Source organism: Pygocentrus nattereri, chromosome 23 (genome assembly GCF_015220715.1).
Source record: "Pygocentrus nattereri isolate fPygNat1 chromosome 23, fPygNat1.pri, whole genome shotgun sequence".
NCBI lineage: Eukaryota > Metazoa > Chordata > Actinopteri > Characiformes > Serrasalmidae > Pygocentrus > Pygocentrus nattereri.
The window spans coordinates 33,576,640-33,604,029 of NC_051233.1; the positions used below are offsets into that span (position 1 = coordinate 33,576,640).

General features: G+C 44.3%; 1 protein-coding gene across 2 annotated transcripts in view; it reads right to left on the reverse strand.

Annotated features, from left to right (window-relative positions):
- Window positions 1-1,976: 1,976 nt before the first annotated feature.
- Window positions 1,977-27,390, reverse strand: part of npas2 (neuronal PAS domain protein 2) — a 122,172-nt gene continuing 96,758 nt past the window's right edge. Inside the window, exons 8-23 of one of the 2 annotated variants that reach the window (XM_037533410.1) lie at window positions 24,815-24,938; window positions 21,112-21,225; window positions 19,410-19,528; window positions 18,467-18,549; window positions 16,114-16,220; window positions 12,533-12,680; window positions 11,680-11,761; window positions 9,734-9,860; window positions 9,517-9,617; window positions 9,225-9,293; window positions 7,955-8,128; window positions 7,461-7,673; window positions 6,707-6,897; window positions 6,398-6,487; window positions 5,497-5,704; window positions 1,977-4,581 (exon numbers count right to left, since the gene is read on the reverse strand). In XM_037533410.1, coding sequence (XP_037389307.1) covers window positions 4,396-4,581; window positions 5,497-5,704; window positions 6,398-6,487; window positions 6,707-6,897; window positions 7,461-7,673; window positions 7,955-8,128; window positions 9,225-9,293; window positions 9,517-9,617; window positions 9,734-9,860; window positions 11,680-11,761; window positions 12,533-12,680; window positions 16,114-16,220; window positions 18,467-18,549; window positions 19,410-19,528; window positions 21,112-21,225; window positions 24,815-24,938 — 2,136 coding nt within the window. In that variant the 3' untranslated portion in view covers window positions 1,977-4,395. The remainder of the gene's footprint in view (window positions 4,582-5,496; window positions 5,705-6,397; window positions 6,488-6,706; window positions 6,898-7,460; window positions 7,674-7,954; window positions 8,129-9,224; window positions 9,294-9,516; window positions 9,618-9,733; window positions 9,861-11,679; window positions 11,762-12,532; window positions 12,681-16,113; window positions 16,221-18,466; window positions 18,550-19,409; window positions 19,529-21,111; window positions 21,226-24,814; window positions 24,939-27,390) is intronic. The other variant, XM_017721884.2, reaches the window with a different exon arrangement.

A 27,390-nucleotide genomic window follows, 5' to 3' on the forward strand; every position in this document is an offset into this window, starting at 1 on the left:
TTCAGAGAAGAGAAAGTACACCGAGTTTACTTTGGACTGTAAAGTGTTTTTCTTGCATCTGTGTTCTGGAGCACCATTCCAGAGCATATTCCTCGTTATGACACAATTTTGACCCTATTTAAAGGAAATTTGAGTGGAAAATGGCCTTAAAATTTCATTGCTTCGTAAAAAAAAAACATTTCTCCAACACTAAAACTGTAAAACTGTATTTTCCCCCTCTATAAAATTTAAAGAGGCATTCTGACCGAAATGAGAAATGCAGCCATCGCTTTGTCTGTTGTAAACATCCCTGCTCCCACTTTCGTCTGTGCTGTAGTGCTTCCTAGAGTGAGATTTTCCCATTTAAAGACCAGGAAAACCCCCTTGTGATGATGTACCTTGAAGGTGGGAGTAACTTTTGAAAGGCTACAAACACTTTGTGTTTGTCATGTCTGTGGCCGCACTAACAGGGTTTCTTTATCAGGGTGCAGGTTTCTTTATCACTTTGGGGGTGGGGTGGGGGGTGGGGGGGTCTCAATGGCTGTATGCCATCTGTGTAATGCATGCTGGGAAATGTAGTGAGAGAACATTGATGAATGAAAAAGGAAAACAAACAAACAAAAAAACCTACAAAATCATTAAATTCTAGCTTGAGGAATGCCTCTTTAACATTGATATACATTAATATATATTAATGTACTGTTTAAGTAATTCTGGACAAATTCTTTTGGTGCATTCATCATGAAATTTTCACATAATGTTAAATAGGAGTTCCCATAATGTTTCACAATTTCTACATTTTTGAATGGTTATAATGTAAAAAGTCATTCAAAGTGGTTCTAATGTGAAATGCTCCGAGAGGCTTACAGAGTCAGAATGGTTTACACTGGTGGTGATAGGAACCAGACGTCCACAAATGATATAAAATTCTAGTTTTAGGTAGGGATGCCTCTTTAATACCCAAGTAGTTTTGGACCAATTCCATTGGTCAGTTCATCATTGAATTTCCATCAATTCTAGAGAAACTTACCGAATCAGAATGACTCATACTGGTGGTGATAGGAACCAGACGTCCACAAATGATGTCTATAAACTTGTAAGTTCTGCATAGTAAATAAATTGGCTACATTTGTGTTGTAGACACAGCGACCCCGGTTCCTATCACCACCACTGTAAAGACATCTGAACCATTTCATATCAAACCAAACAGAACAACTTCGTTTACATGTCAACCACAGAATTTCGAAACACTGGTGGACTTTCCCTTTACAGGTAGTTTCCAAATGGTGTAAAACGTTTTTAAAAAATGGAGTTGGGTGGTTTTCAGACCATATAAATGTAGCTTTTATATCACTTGTGTTTAAGTAAAACTGTACACCCCAAAAACACAAAGTGCTAAACTGAACGCTGACGGATTCAGCTCCGGGTATAAAAGGACGCTGTTTATCCATCTTCATGAGGAACATGGTTGTGTTTCCGGATCGCAGGCATTGAAAAAACGCCAGAGAACTCGGGTCCATTTCTAAAGCCCTTCTGAACATATACACCTCCCTCAGCTTCCGCCTCAGCTCTCCGCTCTGTTACAGTACAGTCCCACGTCTTCTCCAGGCACAGACGAGACGCCGCTCAGACGTTCAGCACTGTGTGAAAGTCTTGGGCACCCAAGACACATTTTCAAGTTATTTATTTGTGTAGTTTGTGTTTATTTGCTGAGAAAAGTGTTAATATTTGAATAAACAAAATTTATCGACAATAAACAGTGATTTTCTGGATGTGTGTTTGTTTACCCGTCTCCAAGCCTCTCCTCCTCGAGGAAGTCCAGTATTATATGTAGTTAAAAAGCAGCTCCTGGTTTGACCAATCAGTGCTCAGTAAATTGAGCTCATGATGTCACTGATGATTTTAACGAGTCTCTGTGGCGGCTGTGAAGGTGTCCAGGAAAAATATGGACCCAAGAAATTGTTAATTTTTATTTGTTTGATTCATAATTCATTTGAATTATGAATACGACTTTATTCTAATGCATATTGTGATAAACTCACTGCTGACGGAAACTGTTAAAAAATTTACTTAGATGCCTAAAACTTTCACACAGTGCTGAACACCAGACCACAAACACGTCCACCCAAGCCCGTTCATTAGCATAACCATTAGCATATCCATACTATTAGCATATCCATTAGCATAGCCATCAGCTAACAGCATTAGCCCACTCACTCAAATCATCTGGGATTAAAATCTCCTCCCTGCTGCAGGCGAATACTGACCAAGTGTTGTTTTCACACTCAACCTGAGAAAACATATCAAACCCCAACCTTTCAAGCTCATTTCAGTAATGAAACATCACTGGACGGCTTGAGTGACCGTTACTAAAAGACTGCCTCCCCTAGCAATGCTAACGTGGCTAAAAGTCATGCTAGTGAGGCTAAACGCGCGCGAGCAGCTACGCTAGCCTTTCTGTTGTTCTGTGTTTTGGGGGGTCTGTGTGACGTTTCCTTTAACTCCTAACTGTAAAGGCATTCGGGGTGTATGATTTATATACGGGACCCTCTTTACAGCTTCGGCGAGTGCTGAACTAGGCTAGGCTAACGCGGCACGTTTGTTCTGAAACAAAACCTCGGCAAAAAAGTGTCAAGTGGAAAAACAACAAGACGACATTGAGAACAGCTGAAAAGGATTTTGTGGAGACGGGATCCGACATGGAACAGAACAAAACAAGGAAAGAATCGAGCCGAGATGGGAGACCGGCATTCCTCAGACTTTGTTAGCGCTGGTTTCCAGACGGATCCGAGAGGATTCCTCCTGCCGTACAGCAGGAAATTCGAGCTTCTCTTTAGGTTTGCGTGCTCTGAGAGAGTGCTAGTGGTGGGAGAAGGTGACTGGGATTAGGATGGATGAAGCAGAGAGCATGAATTTAATAACTTAGGGTCCGGCCGAGCATCTGTTTCGGATTAGCTGTGTGATTCAGCCAGAGCGACTTACAACCTGCCACATTATTCCGAAGGCAGGCGTCTCGTTTTCTTTCATAACAGCTGACACTTTTCAGCACATCGGAAAGCACCATGTGTGAGAGCAACACAGGAAAACGAGTTCGTCCATAAACACGGGGCGTGCTAACTGAGAACGCCGCCTCATGTAGGGGTGATATATAAAAAATACACACAATCGCTGTTCAAAAGTTTGGAATCACTGTTTTCAGTAATATTAAAACAAAGCCTATGCAACTGTCCACTGATGTATGTAAACGAGCTCTGGTCTCTGTTGTGCCTCATTCCAGGGCTAAAACACTCCTCATACTTTCAGCATGAGTGGGCGGGGCTAAACTGCTGTAGAGTGAACTGGTGGATATATGCAAATGCTTTTTATGACATCACAAATACACTAAATTCAAAATTCTGCTGGTTAGTTTGGTATTTTAACAATTTAGTATTTTGACATTTTAACAATGTTTACTTTTGACATTAAATTATTTTCTTTATATAATTTAAGGATATGGGCCCTTTAAATTCTAATAAAATTAATATCCAGAATCCATCCAGAAAAATTTATGTAAATAGACAACAGCAGTGTATTATTTATCAATTTATTCACTGTTTGTTGACAGAATTTTTTCAATTTAACCCCGAAATCCATAAATAATTTATACTATTATATAAGATAGATACTATTATATAAAGTAACAAAAATAATGAATGTAGCAGGTGATTCCGAACTTTTGAACGCTACAGTAAAGAGGACGTGTGGCTGTAATAGCTGAGAACTGAGATTAGAGATGGTGTAGTAAATCATTTTCACAACAAATAATAATCAGAAATGAGCTCAATCTGCCTCTCCATCTGTCCTTTCCATCTAGGTAGTTTGTTTCTGTGCCGCTTCATCCACAGCGATGGTCAGACGATGCAAAACTGTCGTAACATTGAAATGAAACAAAACTAAAACGAGACAAAACTTGTCGAGAAAAAAAAAATTGAACTCATATTTTCTGATGTGGTGAAATTTACCTGCAGTGGAATTTTCAGTTTCGCTTTAACAAAGTTTTTTAATTTATCGCTTAGCTTTACGTTTTTCCTTCCGAAATCATCTAGAGGATTTTCTCTCTCACCGGTACGCCGGTGAGACGCAGGGGGTCAGAGGGGGCGGGGCCTCTCCATGACCCCTGGGCTCCATGGCTAGCTCCTACCACTTTACCCTGCATTCTCACTGTGCAGTTTCAGGGGCTAGGCGGAGCCTCACGACTCGTGCTGTGCCTTGCGTGCGTTGCCATGGAAACAGAGGGACTTTGGCTTTGTCGTGGTGTTTTAGGCTTGGCGGCGAAAAACATCGCTCTAGAGCCTTCCCATCACCCCTTTCTCTCATGCCTCAGAGCTCTAGTGCTCTACACGCTATCCCGACAGCCTCTCCGCTCCTGCCCCAGGGTTACCGTGGCAACATGTTCCGGTAGTCTGGAGGCTGGGAATGAAGGTGCTGTTGCTGCTGCTGCTGCTGTTGTTGTTGTTGTTGTTGTTGCTGCTGTATGTATCCCACGGTGCTTTGCGGTGGGATGTTAGTGGTGTGGAAGAAGGCCTGAGTGGGGCCACCATGGATGAGGCCCTGGGGTTGCATCTGAGAAAAAGAGAGAGGGAACAGAGGAAGTAAGAAGAAAGGAAAGAAAATAGAACTGATAACTTACTCAAGGAGGCATAAAGCAAAAAGCATACTTAGTGCAGCATTTTCAATTAAATATTTCTGAAGTGAATCATTCTCAGTTTATTTGTTCTGAGGTCAGTCACTCTTAGAGTATTCATTCAGAGGTGAATCATCCTCAGATGAATTGATGTGATTTGAATCATGCTGAGATTAATCGTTCAGATGTGAATCATTCTCAGGTGAACGGTTCTGAGTTGAATCATTCTCAGATAAATGCTGATCATTGCATCATTTTCAGATTAATCCTTCTGTATAGAATCACTCTCCTGTCATTCAGATGGAAATAATTATCAGATTAAATGTTCTGAGTTGGATTAACTTTTCTAAATTGAAGCAACGAATCACCCTCAGGTGAACCATTCTCATGTGAATTGTTCTGTGACGAATCATTCTCAGTTAAACTGAGCTGAATCGTTCTCATATTTGTCACTGTAAAGTGAATAATTTTCAGATTAATTGTTCTGAGGTGAAATAATTTTTAGATTAATTGTTCTGAGGTGAAATAATTTTCAGATTAATTGTTCTGAGGTGAAATAATTTTCAGATTAATTGTTCTGAGGTGAATCATTCTCAGGTGAATTTTTCTGAGGTGAATCAATCTCAGACGAATTGAGGTGAACAATTCTCATAGTAATCGCTTTGAAGTGAATCATTTTCAGTTGAATTGTTTTGCGGTAAATCATTTTCAGGTGAACTCTTCCGAGGTGAATCATTCAAATGAACTGAATCATTCTCATATTAATCGCTATGAAGTGAATAATTGTCAGGTGAATTGTTCTGCGATGACTCATTCTCAGATGAATCCTTCTGAGGGTTTGGTGAGTCATTTACCTGAAAGAACTGTTGAGGCTGTTGTATCTGCAGGCCGTGCTGGGTGCTTTGGGGGTGGGGTGTGTAGGCGGGCGGAGCCCGAGGAGTGATGAAGCTGTTGTGGGGTATCATGATTGGTGAAGTGAAAACGGGAGAGGGGACTAGCACAGCGTTGCAGTTGACCTGTTGAACTGGAAAGGAAGGAGCCATCATCTGCTGGTCTAGATATCTGCAAATTACAAACCCAAAGACACGCAAATAGTTAAAATATTTCATTTAGTTTATGCTCACTTCTTTCAACCATTTTTGAAGTAGCTGTATCTGATGTAGCTTTATAGGCTTAAATACAGTAAACGCCTATTTACTGTTTACGGTAGACAAGGTAGCCAGTTTGCTACCTGCTAGGTTAGCTGCTCAGCTAAGTGCTGATGCACACACCACTCACGCTAGTGCTGCTGACCACATTAGTTATCTGGTTTGTGCAACAATTCAATGTGCAGCTCTGTGGAAACACAATTAACTGGTATAATTATGTTTGCTTTTGTGCCTTAATATATACAGGATTATTTTTGTCACCAATCCTCTGGTCCAGCTGTAGCCATGATTATTTGGCAAAGCGATGCAAACTACAAATTACAGGCTTTCTATAATTGTCTGCAACTACTAAGAGCCTGTAAACAACAACCAGTGTACAGTAACTGCATGAACTGCGTGGTAACAAGTGGCTGATTTCCTCCTGTTCCTTCTGTTTTGTTGGTGCATTTCGTTTCGTTTTTCAATTTCTTTGAAGAAAAAAAAACAGTAAATATAGGAATATCATGGACTGTGATTATCTGCAAGTACTGTGATATTTTTACCGTGTCGTCCACCTTTATTTGCCCCCCCCAAGGCAAATCACACAGACCACCTCACTGTGACTTACTTGGTTTGCTGATTGGTGGAGTTACACTGAGACAGCTGAGCTCCACTGCTGTCTTGAACCAGAGTCTGAACCGGCTGATTTAACAGCATCCTGCACACCACAATACACACACACAAACACACACACACACACACACACACAGTGTAGTTTAATAATTAGTGTGCTGTGTGTGTGTTTATGTGTGTGTGTATGTGATGTGCTGTGTGTGAGTGTGTGTGTGTGTGTGTGTACATGTGATGTGTGAATGTGTATGTGAGTGTGTGCGCGCACGTGTGGGTGTGTGTGTATGATGTTTGAGTGTGTGTGTACCGTAGCTGTCCGTCAGGGCTGTTGTCCGTTTCGCTGTGCCGGTGCAAGTGCGTGTGTGTATCTGGGACAGTCCGGTATCCGTGGTTTGGGGAGAACATCATGGGGTTACTGTAGAGCGGCATGGTCAGACTGGTGTGTGTCTGCACTGGAACACTGACTGTCTGCATTGGAGTGCTCCGAACCAGCCTCTGCTGAATGAACACGGACACACACACACACACACACACACACACACACACACACACACACACACACGTGTAAATACACACACTCAAAATCTACAGTCTATGAATACATAAGACTGAGTATAGGAGTGCGTGTTCCAGGGAATCAGAAGTCGACGATCTGTCAGATATTAAATGGGTGAGCAAGTCTGTGTGTAAAGAATGATTTATGTTTTAATTGTAAAAAAAGTTAGAAACCCGATTGTTCATAGAACTTGTAATAGTAAGTTATCACAATAAACAATAATAATCTGTGTTTAAAATTTGTTTGAAGAACTCAAAGTTTTAAGGCAACAAGGTTACAGTTTGAGCACCACAGTCAAAATTTTCTAAGCCTCTACAGTGAACACACTTCTGCACGTTAATGCACAATTACTATTAATTAATGCACAATGAATTTAACATACTGCGGGAAGAATTTAACATAAAATATGATATATATATAAATAACCGGGGGTGCAAACCGGGGGTGCTCAAACTTTTGCGTACGACTGTATGTGTTGGCCTAAGTTTGTGTGTGTGTGTTGTACCTGTGTGGTGGAGCTGCTGGGCTGCTCTCGTAGCAGTGTGTGTGGTGAGGCTGCGTGTGGAGCGCAGTGTGGGGCTTTGGGATGGGTGTGGGTGTGTGTGCTGTTGTGGCGGATGACTCCCGATTGGCTGTTCTGGGCCGACTGGACTGAAGGCTGCTGCTGCTGCGGAGACAAGGACGGGAAATCACTGTGGATCGGCTGCTGCAGCAACATCTGCACAAACAGAGCAGAGAGAAATATTCATTCAGCCTAATGAGAAACTGTAGAACGGACTCAGTTTATATCACATATATCCATATCACAAAACTGGTGTTTATTTCAATTTGATTTAACTGAAATATGGTGGTGTGGCCCTAAGAATGAATGATAACAGATGACACATTCAAACATTTACGACGCATTGTTGTTTTGAAGAAGTGTAATGGGACTGAGTAGTTGTGGCCTCTGGCTCTGAAAGAAGGCGTTTGTGGGCGGAGCAGGAATATGTAAATCACCTGCAGGTTGGCGAGCTGTAGTTTCTCTTTGATGTCGTGGAGCTCCTGCTGCTGAGTCTTGATGTCGGCCTGCAGTATCCGGGTTCTCTCCTCCAGCTGCTCCTTCAGCTGGTGCATCACTCCCAGCTGAGGCTGCTGGAAACCTCCGCACACGGACTGGTGCTGCGCAGACGACTACACACACACATGCAGGCACACACACACACACAGGCACACACGCACAGACACACACACACACACACACAGGCACACACGCACAGACACACACACACACACATAGGCACACACGCACAGACACACACACACACACACACACACACACACACACACACACAGGCACACACGCACAGACACACACACACACACACATGCAGGCACACACACACACACACACACACACACACACACACACACACACACACACAGGCACACACGCACAGACACACACACACAGACACACACACACACACACACACACACAGGCACACATGCACAGACACACACACACACACACACAGGCACACACGCACAGACACACACACACACACACACAGGCACACACACACACACACAGGCACACACAGGCACACACAGGCACACACAGGCACACACGCACAGACACACACACACACAGGCACACACACACACAGGCACACACGCACAGACACACACACACAAACACACACACACGGGCACACACACACACAGGCACACACACACACAGGCACACACGCACACACACACACACACGCACAGACACACACACACACACGCACAGACACACACACACACACACACACACAGGCACACACGCACAGACACACATCTCAGTGAATGATTACACTGTTACACTAATACAGCTGAGCTGTTTCACTGTGAGATTAAAACATACACAGAGAGAGGGGGAAAAGAACAGAGAGAAAGGGAGAGAGAGAGAGAAAAGGGGAGACAGAGAGAGAGAGAGAAAAGGGGAGGAACAGAGAGAAGGGGAGAGAGAGAGAGAGAGAGAGAGAGAGAGAGAGAGAGAGAGAGAGAGAGAGAGAGAGAAGGGGAGAGAGAGAGAGAAGGGGAGGAACAGAGAGAAGGGGAGAGAGAGAGAAGGGGAGGAACAGAGAGAAGGGGAGAGAGAGAGAAGGGGAGGAACAGAGAGAAGGGGAGAGAGAGAGAAGGGGAGGAACAGAGAGAAGGGGAGAGAGAGAGAAGGGGAGGAACAGAGAGAAGGGGAGAGAGAGAGAAGGGGAGGAACAGAGAGAAAGGGAGAGGGACTAACAATCACTGAGGGTTGTGAGCAGGACGGGGATTGGGGGAGGGGCTCGGAGGCTCGTCTCTGAATCAGACCCTGAACCATAGAGGGAGAGAGAGAGAGAGAGAGAGAGAGAGAGAGAGAGAGAGAGAGAGAGAGAGAGAGAGAGAGAGAGAGAGAGAGAGAGACTGTTCTATTCTATAGTGCAAATTAAATACATTTACTATTGACTGATAAAACCACAACCGATCTTATATTGCCCAGTTTCTCTGGTTCGGAGGTGATTCTGTTTCTGAGAGGGCCTGAGCTGAAACTGTACCTTTGAGCCGCTGTGCGACAGCCTGCTGGAGCTCTCAGGACCGATAGACGCCGACTGCCGTGACGACGTGCAGGTCTCCTTATACCGGACGGAGGAGTTCGCTGTGGAGTCACAGACAGACACAGCCCTGAGTGAGTTTACCATCTAAAGATCTCACAGTAGCTTCAGCCGTGCTACAGCGTTTAGCGGCGCAGGCTTCGGTGTGTGTGTTACTCACACGCTGAGTCGGACAGCGCGGTGTGGGATGATTTGCGGGAGCTGTGTGATGAGGCTGATTGAGCTCCACTGATTCTGTCCCGTGATGCGTCCATAGGAGCACACATGTCCAGATAAACCTCCTGACCCTACAAACACACAGAGAAACATAACCAACAGAAAAACACACATACACAACTTCACAGGCCACCTTTCATTTACGCCACTGACTGGGGCGGTCGCCAGCTCGAGGTCAGGGAACCAGCCTTGGAACTGGAAAGTTGCTGGTTCGAACCCCAAAACTGACAGTACATGACTGAGGTGTCCTCGAGCAAGGCACCTAACCCCCAACTGCTCCCCAGGCTGAGGATAGGGTTGCCCACTACTCCGGGCAAGTGTGTTCACTGCCCCCTAGTGTATGCATTCACAGGTGTGCATGTGGCGTTTCACTGCACGGATGGGTTCAATGCAGAGGTAAAAATTTCCCTGCTGTGGGACTAATAAGGGTCTCTTTAATTCGTCTTTTTTCAGGGTCAGAAAAAAAGTCTCCACCTTCATTCCAGCTTCCGTTCCTCTCAGGAGCCTCACTTTCAGCTCCTCAAAGAACCTGCAGTCACGCCTCCAAAGCTCAGTCTGAGAAGCTGGTTGATGATTTTCTGAAATCAAACCCATTCAGTGGTGCTGAGGTCTGGACTCTGGGGTGGTCAGTCCATTGTCCAGCTTCTTTGTTTGATGTGTCTGTCTACTTTTCTCGGTGTGGTTCTTCTTGATCAGCTACACGTCCTTTCAGACCCACAGCGCTGAGTGGTCTTCTCACAGTGGAAGGATGGACAGAAACCCCTGTGGATGTTTTCAGATCTGAAGCAGCTTGATGTTCTCCTCTCTCTCAGAGATCAAAGCTTTCAGCGCTGTTTATCTGATAGGGTGGTTTTGGGGGCGACCAGGTTTTCCAGGTGGCTGTTAGGAGCCACATTTTCTCTGGAGCTTTTAATCATTTGTGAACGTTTTGGAAACTCCTGTCCTTATCGTCATTTGATTTCATCCTTCCTTTGATTTCCTCTGAAATTTCTTCTGAAAATGAGTAACTTTTACTTAATAGCTGTTTTCAATGGAAATGAAATGAATAAAGGATCGAGCCTGATTTTTTAGCAGTACAGTATATGGCTAAGATATTACATCCTGAAGGAGGTTCAGTCGGATATCAGGGCACATCATAAAGCATCTGATCCACTTTAGTGTCCTACTGAGTTTTATTTATTTAAAAGTATTGTAGGCCCACCGGAGGAGATCGAGGCCGTGCCACCACAGTCGCCAAGGTGCTGCAAAGACGGACCAAAACAAACATCAGCACCTTTGTAGTGCCCCGCGGCGCGTGCAGAGGAATGGCACTGGCTACCGATGAGGGCATGAGCTGCTACGCCGAGAGAGAGATAAAAAGGGCCGCGTGGGCAGCCGTCGGGGGGACGCTCTCCCCGAGAAAAGACCTCCACTGATCGCTCTTCTTCATCTAGGCTCACTGACAGACTCAGGCCCATAAGAGGCTCCCAGCCGGCTCTACTCACCCTCCACTCTCTGAGCTCTTGCCCACTGGACTGCCACGGGCTCGTCGGCCCACCAAAAACCCTGAACCCAGAGGTGGATTAGTTTTTTCTCTTACCGCCTCAAATGAGATGTAGTTTTGTTTTGCACCTGTTTTCAGGCTACAGCCTTTTCTGGTTAAACTCTATTTTTGAGCTTGTAATAAACGTCTCAGAGCTCTGCTGACCGGTCTCTGGTGTGTGTGTCCAGGCCAGATGTCGGTTCCATTCACAGTCTTTTAACACTTTTAAAATCATTTCATCTTCATGTATTTGTATGTTTAATGATATAATTTGCTGAAAAGCTTCAGCAGTATGAACAAATGTAACCTTCACTAAGGTGTTATTATATAAAAGTGTGTGTGAGCGCATGAATTTATGTGCACGGTACCTTTATTGAGGTGGTGGCCATATCAGAAGAGCTCTCCTCCAGGCCGTACTCTCTTCTCCTCTCCGCCCTGACCTCAGCATAACTACAGACAGAAAGACAGAGACATTAAGAGAGAAATAAATGAGGAAAAAAAAAGTTTCTAAATTCAACTGCGATGACACAAGTTGACCACTAGATGGACTCAGAGCTGTGAAAAAGTGATTAATTAGTTCTGAGTGAATGACCTTTGCATGCAATGATTCTTCTGAGCCATAATAAATCAAAACCGTCTCAATCATAGTTTTGTGCTCTTATTTTGCACCATTTGAAAACTCCAGGTGTTCTTCAAACTGTAAAGATTACTGGACTGGCAGAAATTGCACAAAATTACTTGGAATAAAATCTATATTGATATGCAATGCAGTTAGGAACGCTCATTCGCTTCTACTGTAAACTTTCCTTTTAAAAAATATCCTGCAGCAATAAACTGCATATTTATTTGTATAACTGCATGTATTATATATTCTATTACAAGAGTTTTGCACATTTTAATGCACACTTAATGTTTATTTTCTGAATTTTATTTAAACTGTGGCCTGTGCATCTTTTTCAACACGTCAAACTCAGGAAATAAACAGAAATTGTGCAGTAAAACTGGCAGAGAAGTGTCATTTTCAACAGAGTTCTCTGCAGACGATGTGTTGCCTGTGATTTGACTGGGTGTTCAAGCTCTTTTGTGTATGACTCTACTTAGAAGTATGCACTATTACTCCGTTCACTGCTGTGGTAACAGTGTGTTAGTCATATTTAATGTGAATGAAGCCCCTTCAATCTGAAATGGAGGGTTATTTTGTGTGTGTGTGTGTGTGTTTACCTGACGACGGTGTGTGTGCAGACGATGAACTCCGGTTTGGAGTTCCACTGGTGGTAGGTGATGTAGTAGTGTGTCTGCAGCCAGATCCACTGCTGGCCTTTAGTTAGAAAACGATAATAGCACGACTTCCCCTTCCCACACTGCATCACTGTGGAGCACAGGCACACACACACAGACAGAGAGAGAGAGAGAGTGAGTGACCTATTTCTGACTGAAATGACTGCACCACAGAGAGAGAGAGAGAGAGAGAGAGAGAGAGAGAGAGAGAGAGAGAGAGAGAGAGAGAGAGAGAGAGACAGAGAGAGAGAGAGAGAGAGAGAGAGAGAGAGAGAGAGAGAGAGACAGAGAGAGAGAGAGAGAGAGAGAGAGAGAGAGATAGAGAGTGACCTATTTCTGACTGAAATGACTGCACCACAGAGAGAGAGAGACAGAGAGAGAGAGAGAGAGGCACAGAGAGAGAGAGACAGAGAGAGAGAGAGAGAGGCACAGAGAGAGAGACAGAGAGAGAGAGAGAGAGAGAGAGAGACAGAGAGAGAGAGAGAGAGAGAGAGAGAGAGACAGAGAGAGAGAGAGAGAGAGAGAGAGAGAGAGAGAGAGAGAGAGAGAGAGAGACAGAGACAGAGAGAGAGAGAGAGAGAGAGAGAGAGAGAGAGACAGAGACAGAGAGAGAGAGAGAGAGAGAGAGACCTGGCCTTCACTTAGAAAACGATAATAGCACGACTTCCCAAACTGCATCACTGTGGAGCACAGGCACACACAGAGAGAGAGAGAGAGAGAGAGAGAGAGAGAGAGAGACAGAGAGAGAGAGAGAGAGAGAGAGAGAGAGAGAGAGAGAGAGAGAGACAGAGAGAGAGAGAGAGAGAGAGAGAGAGAGAGAGAGAGAGAGAGAGACAGAGAGAGAGAGAGAGAGAGAGAGAGAGAGAGAGAGAGAGAGAGAGAGAGAGAGAGTGACTGACATATTTCTGACTGAAATGATTGCACCACAGAGAAAAAGAGAGAGAGAGACAGAGAGAGAGAAAGACAAAGAGGCAGAGAGAGAGAGAGAGAGAGAGGGAGAGAGAGAGAGAGAGAGAGAGAGAGAGAGAGATAGGGAGAGAGAGAGAGACAGAGAGAGAGAGAGAGAGAGAGATAGGGAGAGAGAGAGAGAGAGAGAGAGAGAGAGGGAGAGAGAGAGTGTAAGAGAGAGGGGAAAGACAGAGAGAGCAAAGATAGAGAGACAAAGAGAAAGAGAAAGAGAGAGAGAGAGAGAGAGAGAGAGACAGAGAGAGAGAGAGAGAGAGAGAGAGACAGAGAGACAGAGAGAGAGAGAGAGAGAGAGAGACACAGAGAGAGAGAGAAAGAGAGAGAGAGAGAGAGAGACAGATAGACAGAGAGAGAGAGAGAGAGAGAGAGACAGAGAGAGAGAGAGAGAGAGAGAGAGAGAGAGAGAGACAGATAGACAGAGAGAGAGAGAGAGATAGAGAGAGAGAGAGATAGAGAGAGAGAGAGAGAGAGATAGAGAGAGAGAGAGAGAGAGAGAGAGAGAGAGAGAGAGAGAGAGACAGATAGACAGAGAGAGAGAGAGAGAGAGAGAGAGAGAGAGAGAGAAGGAGTACACACACCGATGAGCCAAAACATGATTAAGTGTGCCTAACGTGCTGCTGGTCATCTACTGTCTTGTCAAAGCGGCTCAGATCATCACGCCTGTCCATTTCTAAACCATTCAACACGCCGACGACATGAAATGACCGTCTATATCTCAGATCCTGATGTGCACCACTGGTACAACATAACAGACACGACTCGCTTCAGCTGTGACAGTCAAACGGGTGACAGAATCACTGTAACATGCGGCCTCAGCGGCGGCCAACGCCAGTCAAAGATTATTCCATTAACAGCTCGACGGCTCCGAAAGCGGCTCAGCCGATCAGATTTTACACCCAAACAAAAACAGCGTGAGTGCTTAGACCCCACACTCCCAAAAAAACGGTTCTTCAAGGGTTCGAGTAATGACAATGGTTCTATATAGAACACATTTGCAAAAAGGTTCTATTGTTAGGATGTGAAGCGTTTCATCATTTTTAAGAGTGTAGATGTGCTGAGCTCACGGCATAATCTGGATTCACCGAATCCAAAGAGACACTTTAGACGGCTTTCTGAGTCGCTACTAAATCTTTTTCACAGATTACATCATAACTCTACATGAGAGTAATCATCATAACATGATCTCCAACAGCTTGTGTTTCATATGGTCACTCATTTTGATTCTAAACAGAAAAGAACAGCTGACTCCAAACACATAACACAGAGCTGAGGCATCAGCCCTCGGTGTCTGTTATTAATACGAATGATGGAAATCTGCCGAATAACTGGCTGTAGAAACAAAGCAAATGCAGCACATCCACGTTTAAAATGCTGGAACATTCCTTTCATGATGAACGCAGCGCAGAACTAGAAAAGTGAATTTCCTGAAGGAAACGCAAAACAGTCGCACAGCTTAAATGGTTTCCACGTCCTGCTAGGTTGCTAGGCGGTTGCTATGGTGTCCCAGGTGGTTACTAACGAGATGCTAGGTGACTGCTATGATATCACAGGTAGTTACTAAGGTGTCACTCCGTTTTTGCCATGGTGTGTGAGGTGGTTGCTATGGTGTTGCTAGGCGGTTGCTATGGTATCCCAGGTGGTTGCTAGGGAACTGCTTGGTGGTTGTTATGGTATAGCAGGTGGTTGCTAAGATTTTGCTAGGCAGTTGCTATGGTATCCCAGGTGGTTTGCCAGGGGACTGCTAGGTAGTTGCTATGGTATCCCAGCTGGTTGCTATGGTGTTGCTAGGTGTTTGTTATGGTGTCCCAGGTGGGTGCTAAGATGTTGCTAGGCAGTTGCTATGCTATCCCATGCGGCTGCTATATTGTTGCTAGGCAGCTGCTATGGTAAATGACGTGCTTCTTAAGTCATTCATAGGGAGCTGCTAAGTGGTATCTACGTGTTGTTAAAAATGAATGTGAGTCTATGAGAGGAACGAGGGATGAAAGAGAGACACACAGAGGAGTGCAGGTCAGTATGGCTGTGGATTGAGAGCTTGAGCCCTGAGCGAGATGTACATGTAGTTTGGTGGCAGTTGGGTAAAATAAAGATTAGGGCTTTGTTGGAAAATGAAAATTGAAAAAGAATTGAAAACGAAAAAGAAACGAGGGATGGAAAAACGACAAAGGGATGAATGTGGATCAGAACAACATACTCAGGGGCCTGCCCTGAGATCAGGTCAAGCAGAAGTACAGTACGTTGTCATGCAATTTTCCACCCCATTCATTCCTATGGGGGAAAAAAATTCCACAAAATTTTGCCGCTGTACGGAAATCATGCAGATCACACAATCGGACCGGAGAAGGAGTTGGAACGGTGTTAATGTCTCGAAAACTGCAGGACAAGCTAGGTGGCAAAATTCCGGCAGAAAAATATAAATAAAAGAGAGGAATAATGCAAATTGGACAACAATACAGCTACAAACCATAATGACTGATGACACCAATGTTCTATTCAGAAAAGCATTACAGTAACAGGTAACAGTGTTTTATCACTATACATCAGATAATGCTACTCACATTGCTTGTGGCACTGAGCGATCAGCTCCAGATCGTCCACGTGATAATAATCGTATCCAGACGTCCCCAACACCTCAAATGGCAGGTAACCGATGATGGGAGAGGCTCTAAAACACACACACAAACACACCTTACACAGACCTGATACACACAAATACAGACATACTGTACTGTACACATGTACAGCGTTCAGTGAGACTCAAATACCACATCTACCCTGTATCTACACTCACTGGCCACTTTATCAGAAACATCGACCATATTCCATAGACATTCCATCTACAGAATCACCTTCATTTTCCAGCCTTGGGGAAAAAAGCAGGAAACACATTCAACGGAAAATGACCCACACGTGTCAGATCTGAAGTGAGAGTGGAGCTTGATCTTCTCCTCTCTCAAACATGAAAGCTTTCAGTGCTGTTTATCTGATGGGGGCAGTTTTGGTGTCTATTAGGTCTTCCAGGTGGTTGTTAGGAGCCACATTTTCTCTATAGCTTTTATTCATCTTTTTTGAACTACAGGTTTTTTTAATTTTCCCCCCCAACGTAGTCATATCCAATTTCATCTGCTAGCAATCACACAATACCTTCAGCGCTAAGAGGGTGAAAGCCACAGGCTTCCTCCGAGACCTGTGAAATGTCACCTCATCTTGTCGAACTGCAGCTCACGCAACGTCATTGGACAGCCGAACGCACTCGGAGGAAATTGCCCACCGCCAGATCTGTTACATCAGCTATCAGACGCCTGACAAGCAGTGCTTAGACGGACCTCTCAGAAACGTCTCCTGAAAAACTTGCACTGGAAATATACGAGGGGTGGTCATAGCAGTCTGCAAAACCCCAAAAGTTTGGATAGATTAGATTATACTCCTTAATATAAAACTATTAAAGGGGAAAATCGTGTATTACCTCACTGAAAGCTACTAGAACGCTGCCTGATGTGTAAGACATTGTTTAATGGCAGTTCTGAGGACACTCTGGTGTAAAACATCTTTAAACCTGTTGGTGGCAGAGAGGTACACGCAGGGTGTTGTGAAGTGTTGAGTCTCTCTGGTTTAGCACTGTTTAATCTGTAGTGCAGCGAGACGTCAGGAACCAAACATCTTCCATAAAATAACCAGCTAGTGTTTTTTTATTGGCAGAAATGCTGTAACTGCCCAGATAAACAGCGCAGGTGCCTCAGACTGTGGCCCAGTACTGTATGAACACTCAGAGGACCCGTGTAGGTTCTCTGGTGGTTCTGGACGGTAAATAAAGTGTCTATATTTGTGTTGTAGTCATGGCGACGCCTGGATCCCATCACCACCACTGTAAAGACATCTGACCCATTTCACACCAAACCCCACTTTGAATTATGCAGAAATTTGGAAAACTTAGTGGAATTGCCCTCTAATACACACACGTACAACCTGGGAATCATACATATTCACCATCCAGCCGCGTGCAAAAGTTTAAGCACCCCAATCAAACAGACAACCATTTTTCTTCATTTTTAAAGTTTAACATATCGAAAATGTAAAGCTCATAATATAACGTACCATGAGTTATGCACAGGCAATGTGTTCACTCAGAAAGCGTGTAATGTACTAAACAGAGTGCCCAAACTTTTGACTGTACGTGTTTGAGTGAATATGTATATTAGAGAAGGATTATAATTAATAACGATGGTTATGATGATGATATAAGCCTGTGTGAACTTTCATTCATTCCATTCTGTAAAGCACCCCACAGTGTGTGTGTGTGTGTGTGTGTGTGGCTGAGAGAGTCTGGTAGGCGTGTGTGAATATCCAATAATAGCGCTGTAGAGGACAGGACATCCAGTCTCTCCCCTCACACACAGTTACATAACCTCCTCTCAGCATTTCCCACACAGCAGAGGCAGAGCAGTCGCTGCCCATTACACAAATAATCCAGTAGAGCCTCAATCATTCGAATAACCGAGAACTCATTTGTTTTGCCGGTATTCGTTTCATTATTCAGTTTTCACTACCTTCCTAATTTGCGAAAGCTTTAGATTGTTTTAGAGAGTTTTGTTAAATCTTTATAAATTCATAAAATAAGCATCATTAGAACAAATGTATTACTTTCCATAAATTAAAAAACATTATAAATAATGTTATATCTGCTATAGACAGTCATCAGTGACGCCTCTGTAGTGTCACTACACTCTAATGTGTACTCTAACAAACTCACACCCACACACACACACACCCACCCACACAGCACCTTGACCTTGTTACCTGTTCTTTGTATAAGCTGCTGATGTAATTACAAGCATGAAGATTCAGAAATAGAATTGAGTCATTGAAGTGAGTCAGGAGTCGTTTGAGTGAACAGTGAATCAGTTGACTCACCTGTGGTCTAAGAAAAGGAACTTCCACTCCAAACTGTGTCTCGACGTGAATTCATCACATGGATCTTCAACGTTACACAAATCCTGGTAACACACACACACACACACACACACACACACACACATCCACACTTTACATACAGATTCTCACGTTGCATATTCATCACATTATTACTACATGTACAATATAAATGTATTTATATATACACCGATGAGGCGTAACATCATGACAACCTCCTAGTTTCTACCCTCACTGTCCACTTTATCAGCTCCACTGACCGTATGGCTGCACTCTGTAGTTCTACAGTTACAGACTGTAGTCCATCTGTTTCTCTGATACTCTGTTACCCTGATCTTCAGTGGTCAGGACCCCCATGGACCCTCACAGAGCAGGTACTATTTGGGTGGTGGGTCATTCTCAGCACTGCAGTAACACTGACGTGGTGGTGGTGTGTTAGTGTGTGTTGTGCTGGTCTGAGTGGATCAGACACAGCAGTGCTGCTGGAGTGTTTAAACACTGTGTCCACTCACTGTCCACTCTATTAGACACTCCGACCTCGTCGGTCCACCTTGTAGATGTAAAGTCAGAGACGACAGCTCATGTGCTGCTGCACAGTTTGTGTTGGTTATCCTCAGGTCCTTCATCAGTGGTCGCAGGACGCTGTCCACAGGACGCTGTCCACAGGACGCTGCCCACAGGACGCTGCCCACAGGACACTGCCCACAGGACACTGCCCACAGGACACTGCCCACAGGACACTGCCCACAGGATGCTGTTGGCTGGATATCTTTGGTTGGTGGACTATTATCAGTCCAGCAGCAACACTGAGGTGTTTAAAAACTCCAGCAGCACTGCTGTATCAGACAAGTGTGTGTTGGCGTGCATGTGTGTGTGTGTGTGTGTGTGAGTGAGTGAGTGAGTGAGTGTGTGTGTGTTCTCTCACCTTGAGAAATTGAGGAGTGACCAGTCTGACTGTTGCCACCAAACACACCTGCTCCTCCAGAGAGGCCTGGAGTGTCCGCGGAAACACCAACTCATACCCGTTACACGACGACGTAGGCACTGTAACACAGTTTATTAATGATTTATAATGAAGCCTTTAAACACACACACACACACACACACACAGAGTATTTATTATGTGGTCTTAATTTTGCTTTGCCTATTACTACTTGTTTTTATGTTGCACCTTCATGCCGAAGCAAATTCCTAGTCTGTGAATCCTGTTCATTGACAATGGCAATAAAACTTCTTCTGATTCTTCTTCTGACACACACACACACACACACACACACACACACACACACACACACACACACACACACACACACACACACACAGGTCTGTAAATAATCCCTGCGCTTCCTGTTGTAACCCTGTCTGATCACACAGTGTAAAAGCATGTAAGTGACAGCAGGCAGATCATTATGACTGTAGAATATCTGTGACAGGTGTAGTTACACAGTGCACAGCCTTTATCTTCCACCCACCCACCCAAACACCCCCACCCACCCACACAGAGTCAGAGTGGTGTGTATGAGTCAATTATTTAGGCACACAAGCAGTCACACACAAACACACACCATAACATACAAACAGACTGTCAAAAAGCACAGAGACTCATAAAAACAGCGCAGAACCTGTCAGATTATAATTACAGCCCACAGCAGCTGAGGAGGCTCCTCTGTTTATGAGGCGGGAAACTCAAAAATACACAAGAAAAGCAGGAATCCAGCTGAGAGCAAGCTGCTGTCTCTACGGCAACATTACAGCGTTTTACAGCACAAATTATACAGTCAAATGACATGTTTCCTTCAAAATACGCACTTATTTTATCTTCTGGAGTAGAAAACAGGCTGATTCAAAAAGTTTATTATGAACTTTATTATGTAATCCAGTGCTGTGGAACCAACGAGGAACACTGAGCTGTTGGAGGTTCACTGCCATACTGACAGTCAGAAACTCCATGACCGCCTCTTTCAAGTGGATTGTGATTGGTTCCTTCAGCGCCTCACGGTTGTAAAATTACGGCGCTTTGAAATCAGATGAATCTTTTTGAATCACCCTGTGTGACAGTCACATACAAACATATGCTGCTCCTAATTAGATTCCACATTTTGTCGATTTTCTAAATGAAAATAAGTCACATTTAGTCTCTATTAAATCTTCTATTTTTATACTATTCTGTTCCCCAAATTTTATACTTCATTATTTTTTCCAATATGGTACAATCTGTAAATAAACCGTAACTCTGCAGGATGAGTTCACTTACTTTCACTTCAAATCATTAAGGCATCTCATTTGCCCGAGGCTGCCCTGACTTTTGCATGCGACGGTAAATGTGACAGGACTGATTTATTAAAGCCGGTGTTATTGGAAACGGATCAGAATTTCTGTGTTTACTTTTCACATCGTACTCTAGTCTCTTAGGGCCAAACATGTTCTCTTAACGAGAAAACGCACCTACGGACCAACTCTTGATCAGATCTGAACAAAAGGTTTACAAAATGACCACAGAACAAAACGCCTTGCAGGTCGTCCACCTCTAGGGCAGTCTGTCTCTCTGCAGGACAGGAGTGGAACAAACAGGAGATAAGAGCATAATAATAATAATAATATTAATATTAATAAAGCAGAATACACACCGCTGTTATGAAACTTGAAATCTCCGACGAATTTGACATACTCATAGGTGGGCGGCTCCTTCGGATCGATGTTTCCCCTCATCAAGTGACAACAAAACTCCACATGAGTCTCACCTGAGAGAGAGAGAGAGAGAGAGAGAGAGAGAGAGAGAGAGAGAGAGAGAGAGAGAGAGAGAGAGAGAGAGAGAGAGAGAGAGAGAGAGAGAGAGAGAGACAGAGGGAGACAGAGAGAAAGAGAGCGAGAGAGAGAGAGAGAGAGAGAGAGAGAGAGAGAGAGAGAGAGAGAGAGAGAGAGAGAGAGAGAGACAGAAAGAAAGGGAGAGAGAGAGAGACAGAGAGAGACAGAGGGAGACAGAGAGAAAGAGAGCGAGAGAGAGAGAGAGAGAGAGAGAGAGAGAGAGAGAGAGAGAGAAAGGGAGAGAGAGAGACAGAAAGAAAGGGAGAGAGAGAGAGAGACAGAAAGAAAGGGAGAGAGAGAGAGAGACAGAAAGAAAGGGAGAGAGAGACAGAAAGAAAGAGGGAGACAGAGAGAGACAGAGAGAAAGAGAGCGAGAGAGAGAAAGGGAGAGAGAGAGACAGAAAGAAAGGGAGAGAGAGAGAGAGAGAGAGAGAGAGAGACAGAAAGAGAAAGAAAGGGGGAGAGGGAGAGAGAGGGGGAAAAGGGAGAAAGGGGGAGAGGAGAAAGAGAGAACGAAAGAGAGACAAAGAGGGAGAAAGAGAGGGGGAGAGGGAGAAAAAGAGGAGGAGAGATGGAGAAAGAGAGGAAGAGAGAGAAAGAGAGGAGGAGAGAGAGAGAAAGAGAGGAAGAGAAAGATGGAGAGGGTGAACAAGAGAGAGGAGGGAAAGAGGAGAAAAGCTTAATTAAACACAGATTATTTGCTCAAACAGAATATAAACGTGTTATAAATATCATTAATTAATCAAACAGAATATAAACGTGTTATAAATATCATTAATTAATCAAACAGAACATAAACGTGTCATAAATATCATTAATTAATCAAACAGAACATAAACGTGTTATAAATATCATTAATTAATCAAACAGAACATAAACGTGTCATAAATATCATTAATTAATCAAACAGAACATAAACGTGTTATAAATATCAATAATTAATCAAACAGAACATAAACGTGTTATAAATATCATTAATTAATCAAACAGAACATAAACGTGTTATAAATATCATTAATTAATCAAACAGAACATAAACGTGTTATAAATATCATTAATTAATCAAACAGAATGTAAACATGTTATAAATATCATTAATTAATCAAACAGAATGTAAACATGTTATAAATATCATTAATTAATGTCATTAATACTGTAAATATGTCATTATGGTTAACGTCCTCCATCCTGCATTTGTCATGTCCAATTTTATCATTTCTGTGCTTTTATGTATCAAAAGCAGTCATGATTTATTTTTCTATGACAATTTTCAAACATCAAAACCTCTTCATCCATTAAACCGACTGATTTACTGTGTGCTTAAGACTGGAAATGTAAATGAGCTCTGCTCTGATTGGCTGTCCTTCTGAGATGAAACACTCCATCAGCGCGAATGTGGAACGCTAAAGTTGGCTGAACTGATGTAAAAGTGCTGTTTTTGTGACATCACAGAAACAGGACATGCAAAATGAGGTGATTTTGTAGCTTAGTTTCTCTATACGAGCTGCACTGAGCAGAGACTGAGCGGTACGTTTGGTATATTTACAAACTACATAACTCTTATTTAAGGGCTCCGTATCCCCACGACTCTCCACCTCCGGGGTTTCATGCAGATGCTCTCCATCTCTCTCTCTCTCTCTCTCTCTCTCTCTCTCTCTCTCTCTCTCTCTCTCTGTCTCTCTCTCTCTCTCTCTCTCTCTCTCTCTCTCTCTCTCTCTCTCTCTCTCTCTCTCTCTCTCTCTCTCTCTCTCTCTCTCTCTCTCTCGGATTAGGGTCACAGGGTGAGGGATTACCACAGGAGTGTAACTCAGATTAGCAGCATTACTGTGTTACTGTGTCAGACATGTAGTGCTGTATAATTAACCCTGAAGCTAATCACAGTAGAACACAGCAGCCAGCCAATTACAGTACAGTAAGACCTGCCACCCACTGCAGCCAGCCAATTAAAGTGCAGTATTACCTGCGGCAATCAGGGTGCAATATGATCTACAGCCCGCTGCAGCCAGCCAACCAGAGCATAGTATCATCCACTCCGCACTGCAGCCAGCCAACCAGAGTGTAGTATAGACTACAGCCCTCTGCAGCCAGCCAACCAGAGTGTAGTATAGACTACAGCCCTCTGCAGCTAGCCAACCAGAGTGTAGTATAGACTACAGCCCTCTGCAGCTAGCCAACCAGAGTGTAGTATAGACTACAGCCCTCTGCAGCTAGCCAACCAGAGTGTAGTATGATCTACAGATCACTGCAGACAGCCAACCAGAGCATAGTATCATCCACTCCCCTCTGCAGCCAGCCAACCAGAGTGTAGTATAGACTACAGCCCTCTGCAGCTAGCCAACCAGAGTGTAGTATAGACTACAGCCCACTGCAGACAGCCAACCAGAGTGTAGTATAGACTACAGCCCTCTGCAGCCAGCCAACCAGAGTGTAGTATAGACTACAGCCCACTGCAGACAGCCAACCAGAGTGTAGTATAGACTACAGCCCTCTGCAGCCAGCCAACCAGAGTGTAGTATAGACTACAGCCCTCTGCAGCCAGCCAACCAGAGTGTAGAATCATCTACTCCCCACTGCAGACAGCCAACCAGAGTGTACTATGGTCTATGGCCCTCTGCAGCCAGCCAACCAGAGTGTACTATGGTCTATGGCCCTCTGCAGACAGCCAACCAGAGTGTAGTATAGACTACAGCCCTCTGCAGCCAGCCAACCAGAGTGTACTATGGTCTATGGCCCTCTGCAGACAGCCAACCAGAGTGTAGTATCATATCTACTCCCCACTGCAGCCCACCAATCAGAGTGCAATATGCCCCAAAGCCCATGACCCAAAACTCCCAAGCTGCAAGAACTGCAGTTTTAACTGTATTTTTAAGTGGGTAGTTTTAACCTAATAAAAGAGTTGGTGAACATCCTGTAGAAAAGTTGAACCAATCAGAAGAAGCTAAACACACTTGGTCCAAAACATCACTGTTATATATCTTCCCCAAAATATGTAAGCGTCTGTTTGATAGGGGGGGTGGGGGGTGGATGGGGTGGTGCACTGGGTCAGAGGAGGACTTTGATGAGTTATTCATTGGGACGTCCCCTATAACTGGAAAAAAAAACAGACATCAAACAGTCCAAAGGTCAGATGACAGATTCTCGCAGCATTGGCACGGCAACAGCCAGCGAAACCTTCCCCAAGGCAGAGGAACTTTCTATCAGGGTAGCAGTTTGAATTAGAGATTTACTTGAAATAATGTTTACTTTACAGGTCATTTCAAGCAGAGCCTCCTGCAGAGTTCACTGTAAACAGAGACCAAGGAAATGTACACAATACGAGTTCAGCCTACAGAAAACAAAACGTTCCACTGAAAAGGCTTCAAAGACTTTAATGAAATAAATAAAAATAAACTAAATACATTAAAAATAAAATAATAAACATAATTACTGTGACTTACTACTGAAATGAGAAAGAAAAAGAGTTCATATGTTTTTATTTCTTATTAGCCAGTGTGTGTGTGTGTGTGTGTGTGTGTGTTCACTCACTGTTCTCCAGGTAGTCGGTGGTGATGGGGTCACTCATCAGCAGGTGTGAGGACAGCAGTTTGTAGACCTCCGCATGCTCACGCTCGGGCAGGAAGTTCAGGATGTTTTGGTCCACCATGTCTGACTGAAACACACCAGCAACAAACACAGTGTCACCGGCTGTGGTGACCAACATGACGGGCTGTACTGGGTGTATTATAATGAGAACAGAGGTTTTCTTTCTTTCACACACAAACATACAGAGTATCTCACAAAAGTGAGTTCACCCCTCACATTTCTGCAGATATTCTGTCTTTTGATGGGACGTCACTGTAGAACTGAAACTCTGATATAAGTTAAAGGGGTCAGTGTGCAGCTTGTACAGCAGTGCAGATTCACTGTCCTCTGAAAAGATCAACACACAGACATCCACCTCACAGTGAATGTGTCCAGATTGTGGTCAGTGTCAATATTTTGTGTGACCACCATTATTATCTAGCACTGCCTGAACACTCGTGGGCCTGGAATTCACCAGAGCTGCACAGGCTGCTACTGGAATCCTCTCCCACTCCTCCATGATGACGTCACGGAGCTGGTGGATGTTAGACACCTTGTGCTCCTCCTCCTTCCACTTGAGGAGGCCCCACAGGTGCTCCATTGGGTTTAGGTCTGGAGACGTACTTGGCCAGTCCATCACCTTTACCTTCAACAAAGCAGCTGTCATCTTGGAGGTGTGTTTGGGGTCGTTATCGAGTTGGAAAACTGCCGTGCAGCTCCGTTTCCGAAGGGAGGGGATCACGCTCTGCTTCAGAAGGTCACAGTACATGTTGGACTTAATGTTTCCCTCAATGAACTGCAGCTCCCCAGTGCCGGCAGCACTCATGCAGCTCCAGACCATGATGCTACCACCACCATGCTTGACTGTAGGCAAGAGACAGTTGTCTTGGTGCTCCTCACCAGGGCGCCACCACACATGCTGGACACCATCTGAGCCAAACAAGTTTGTCTTGTTCTCATCAGACCACAGGACACGGTTCCAGTAATCCATGTTCTTGGACTGCTTGTCTTCAACAAACTGTTTTTGGCTTTCTTGTTCGTCAGCTTCAGAAGAGGCTTTCTTCTGGGACGACGGCCATGCAGACCGAGTTGATGCACTGTGCAGCGTATGGTCTGAGCACTGACAGGCTGACCTTCTACTTCTTCAACCTCTGCAGCAATTCTAGCAGCACTCATGCGTCTATTTTTTGTAAGCCAACCTCTGGATTTGACGCTGAACACGTGAACTTCTTTGGTCTTCTTTGGAGTTTTTAAACAGTGTACACTCACTGTCCACTCTATTAGACACTCCTACCTTGTAGATGTAAAGTCAGAGATGATAGCTCATCTGCTGCTGCTGTCCAGAATGGACAACAGGCTGAAAGCTGGTTAGAGGGCTTGTATACACAGTCAGTGATTTACCTAGAACTTCCAGAAGGCCTAGCGCGCCTTTTTTTGGCACACAAAACATGACTGGTTGATTTCTCTGTCAGTTCCTAATTATGCTGGTTGTTAATCTGGACTGTCAGGCCTTCAGTCCAGCTACTGAAGTCCTAATCAATGGGAGAGCTCGGTTAGATACCACGGAGAGGACCGGACGATATTCTGTCCAATTAATTTAACCCTTTTGTTTTGTTCTGTTTTCTGCAAAAGTCAGGAGCTCCAGCAGTTCAAAGCATTTTGGGAAATGAAGTCTTCCGTCTGAAGAGACCTGCAGAAGAGAGTGCTGTAAATCCTGCTGGTGTTAATCCAGTTAACCGCCACAGCAGGGTGTAACACGGTGATGTAACTGTCCTCGTCCCTCATGCGACACCAAACCGCAGCGCGCACAGCACATGTAACACAGAGCCTAATCACATTAGCGCCACAGCATGTGACGGGATACTCGGGTCCGTCTTATGTGTCTGCTTTATTAAACAGAAGAGTGGATTCATGCGCCCACGACCGCGATGGACTGGCTTATCAAGTTAAATGACCAGCATTTAAAGGGGAATTCCACCAACTTTTCAAAATTTCTAAATATTTCAGTGCTTAAGATATAAACAGAGTCATTCAAACTCACAGACTATGATGTCTTTATATAGTGGTGGTCTTCTGAGTGCCTATATGTAACATCGAAGACAGTAAAATAGTGATAATTGTAAAAAAAATACGTTTTCGTTGGGGATTATTTTGGCAGTGTGGTGGGTGGCGCTGTCGTCTCACAGCAAGGAGGGCCTGGGTTTGATTCCCCGACCGGGTGACCAGGGTCCTCTCTGTGTGGAGTCTGCTTGTTCTCCCCGTGTCTGTGTGGGTTTCCTCCGGGTTCTCCGGTTTCCTCCCACAGTCCAAAGACATGCAGTCAGGCCAATTGGACATGCTAAATTGCCCCTAGGTGTGAGTGTCTGAGTGAATGTGTCTGTCTTTCTGTCTGCCCTGCGACGGACTGGCGACCTGTCCAGGGTGTATCCTGCCCAGCGCCCGATGACCGCTGGGATAGGCTCCAGCACCGGTTCCTATCACCACCACTGTGAAGAGTTCTGACTCATTAAGTTTCTTTAGAACAGAGTGTTTCACACCAA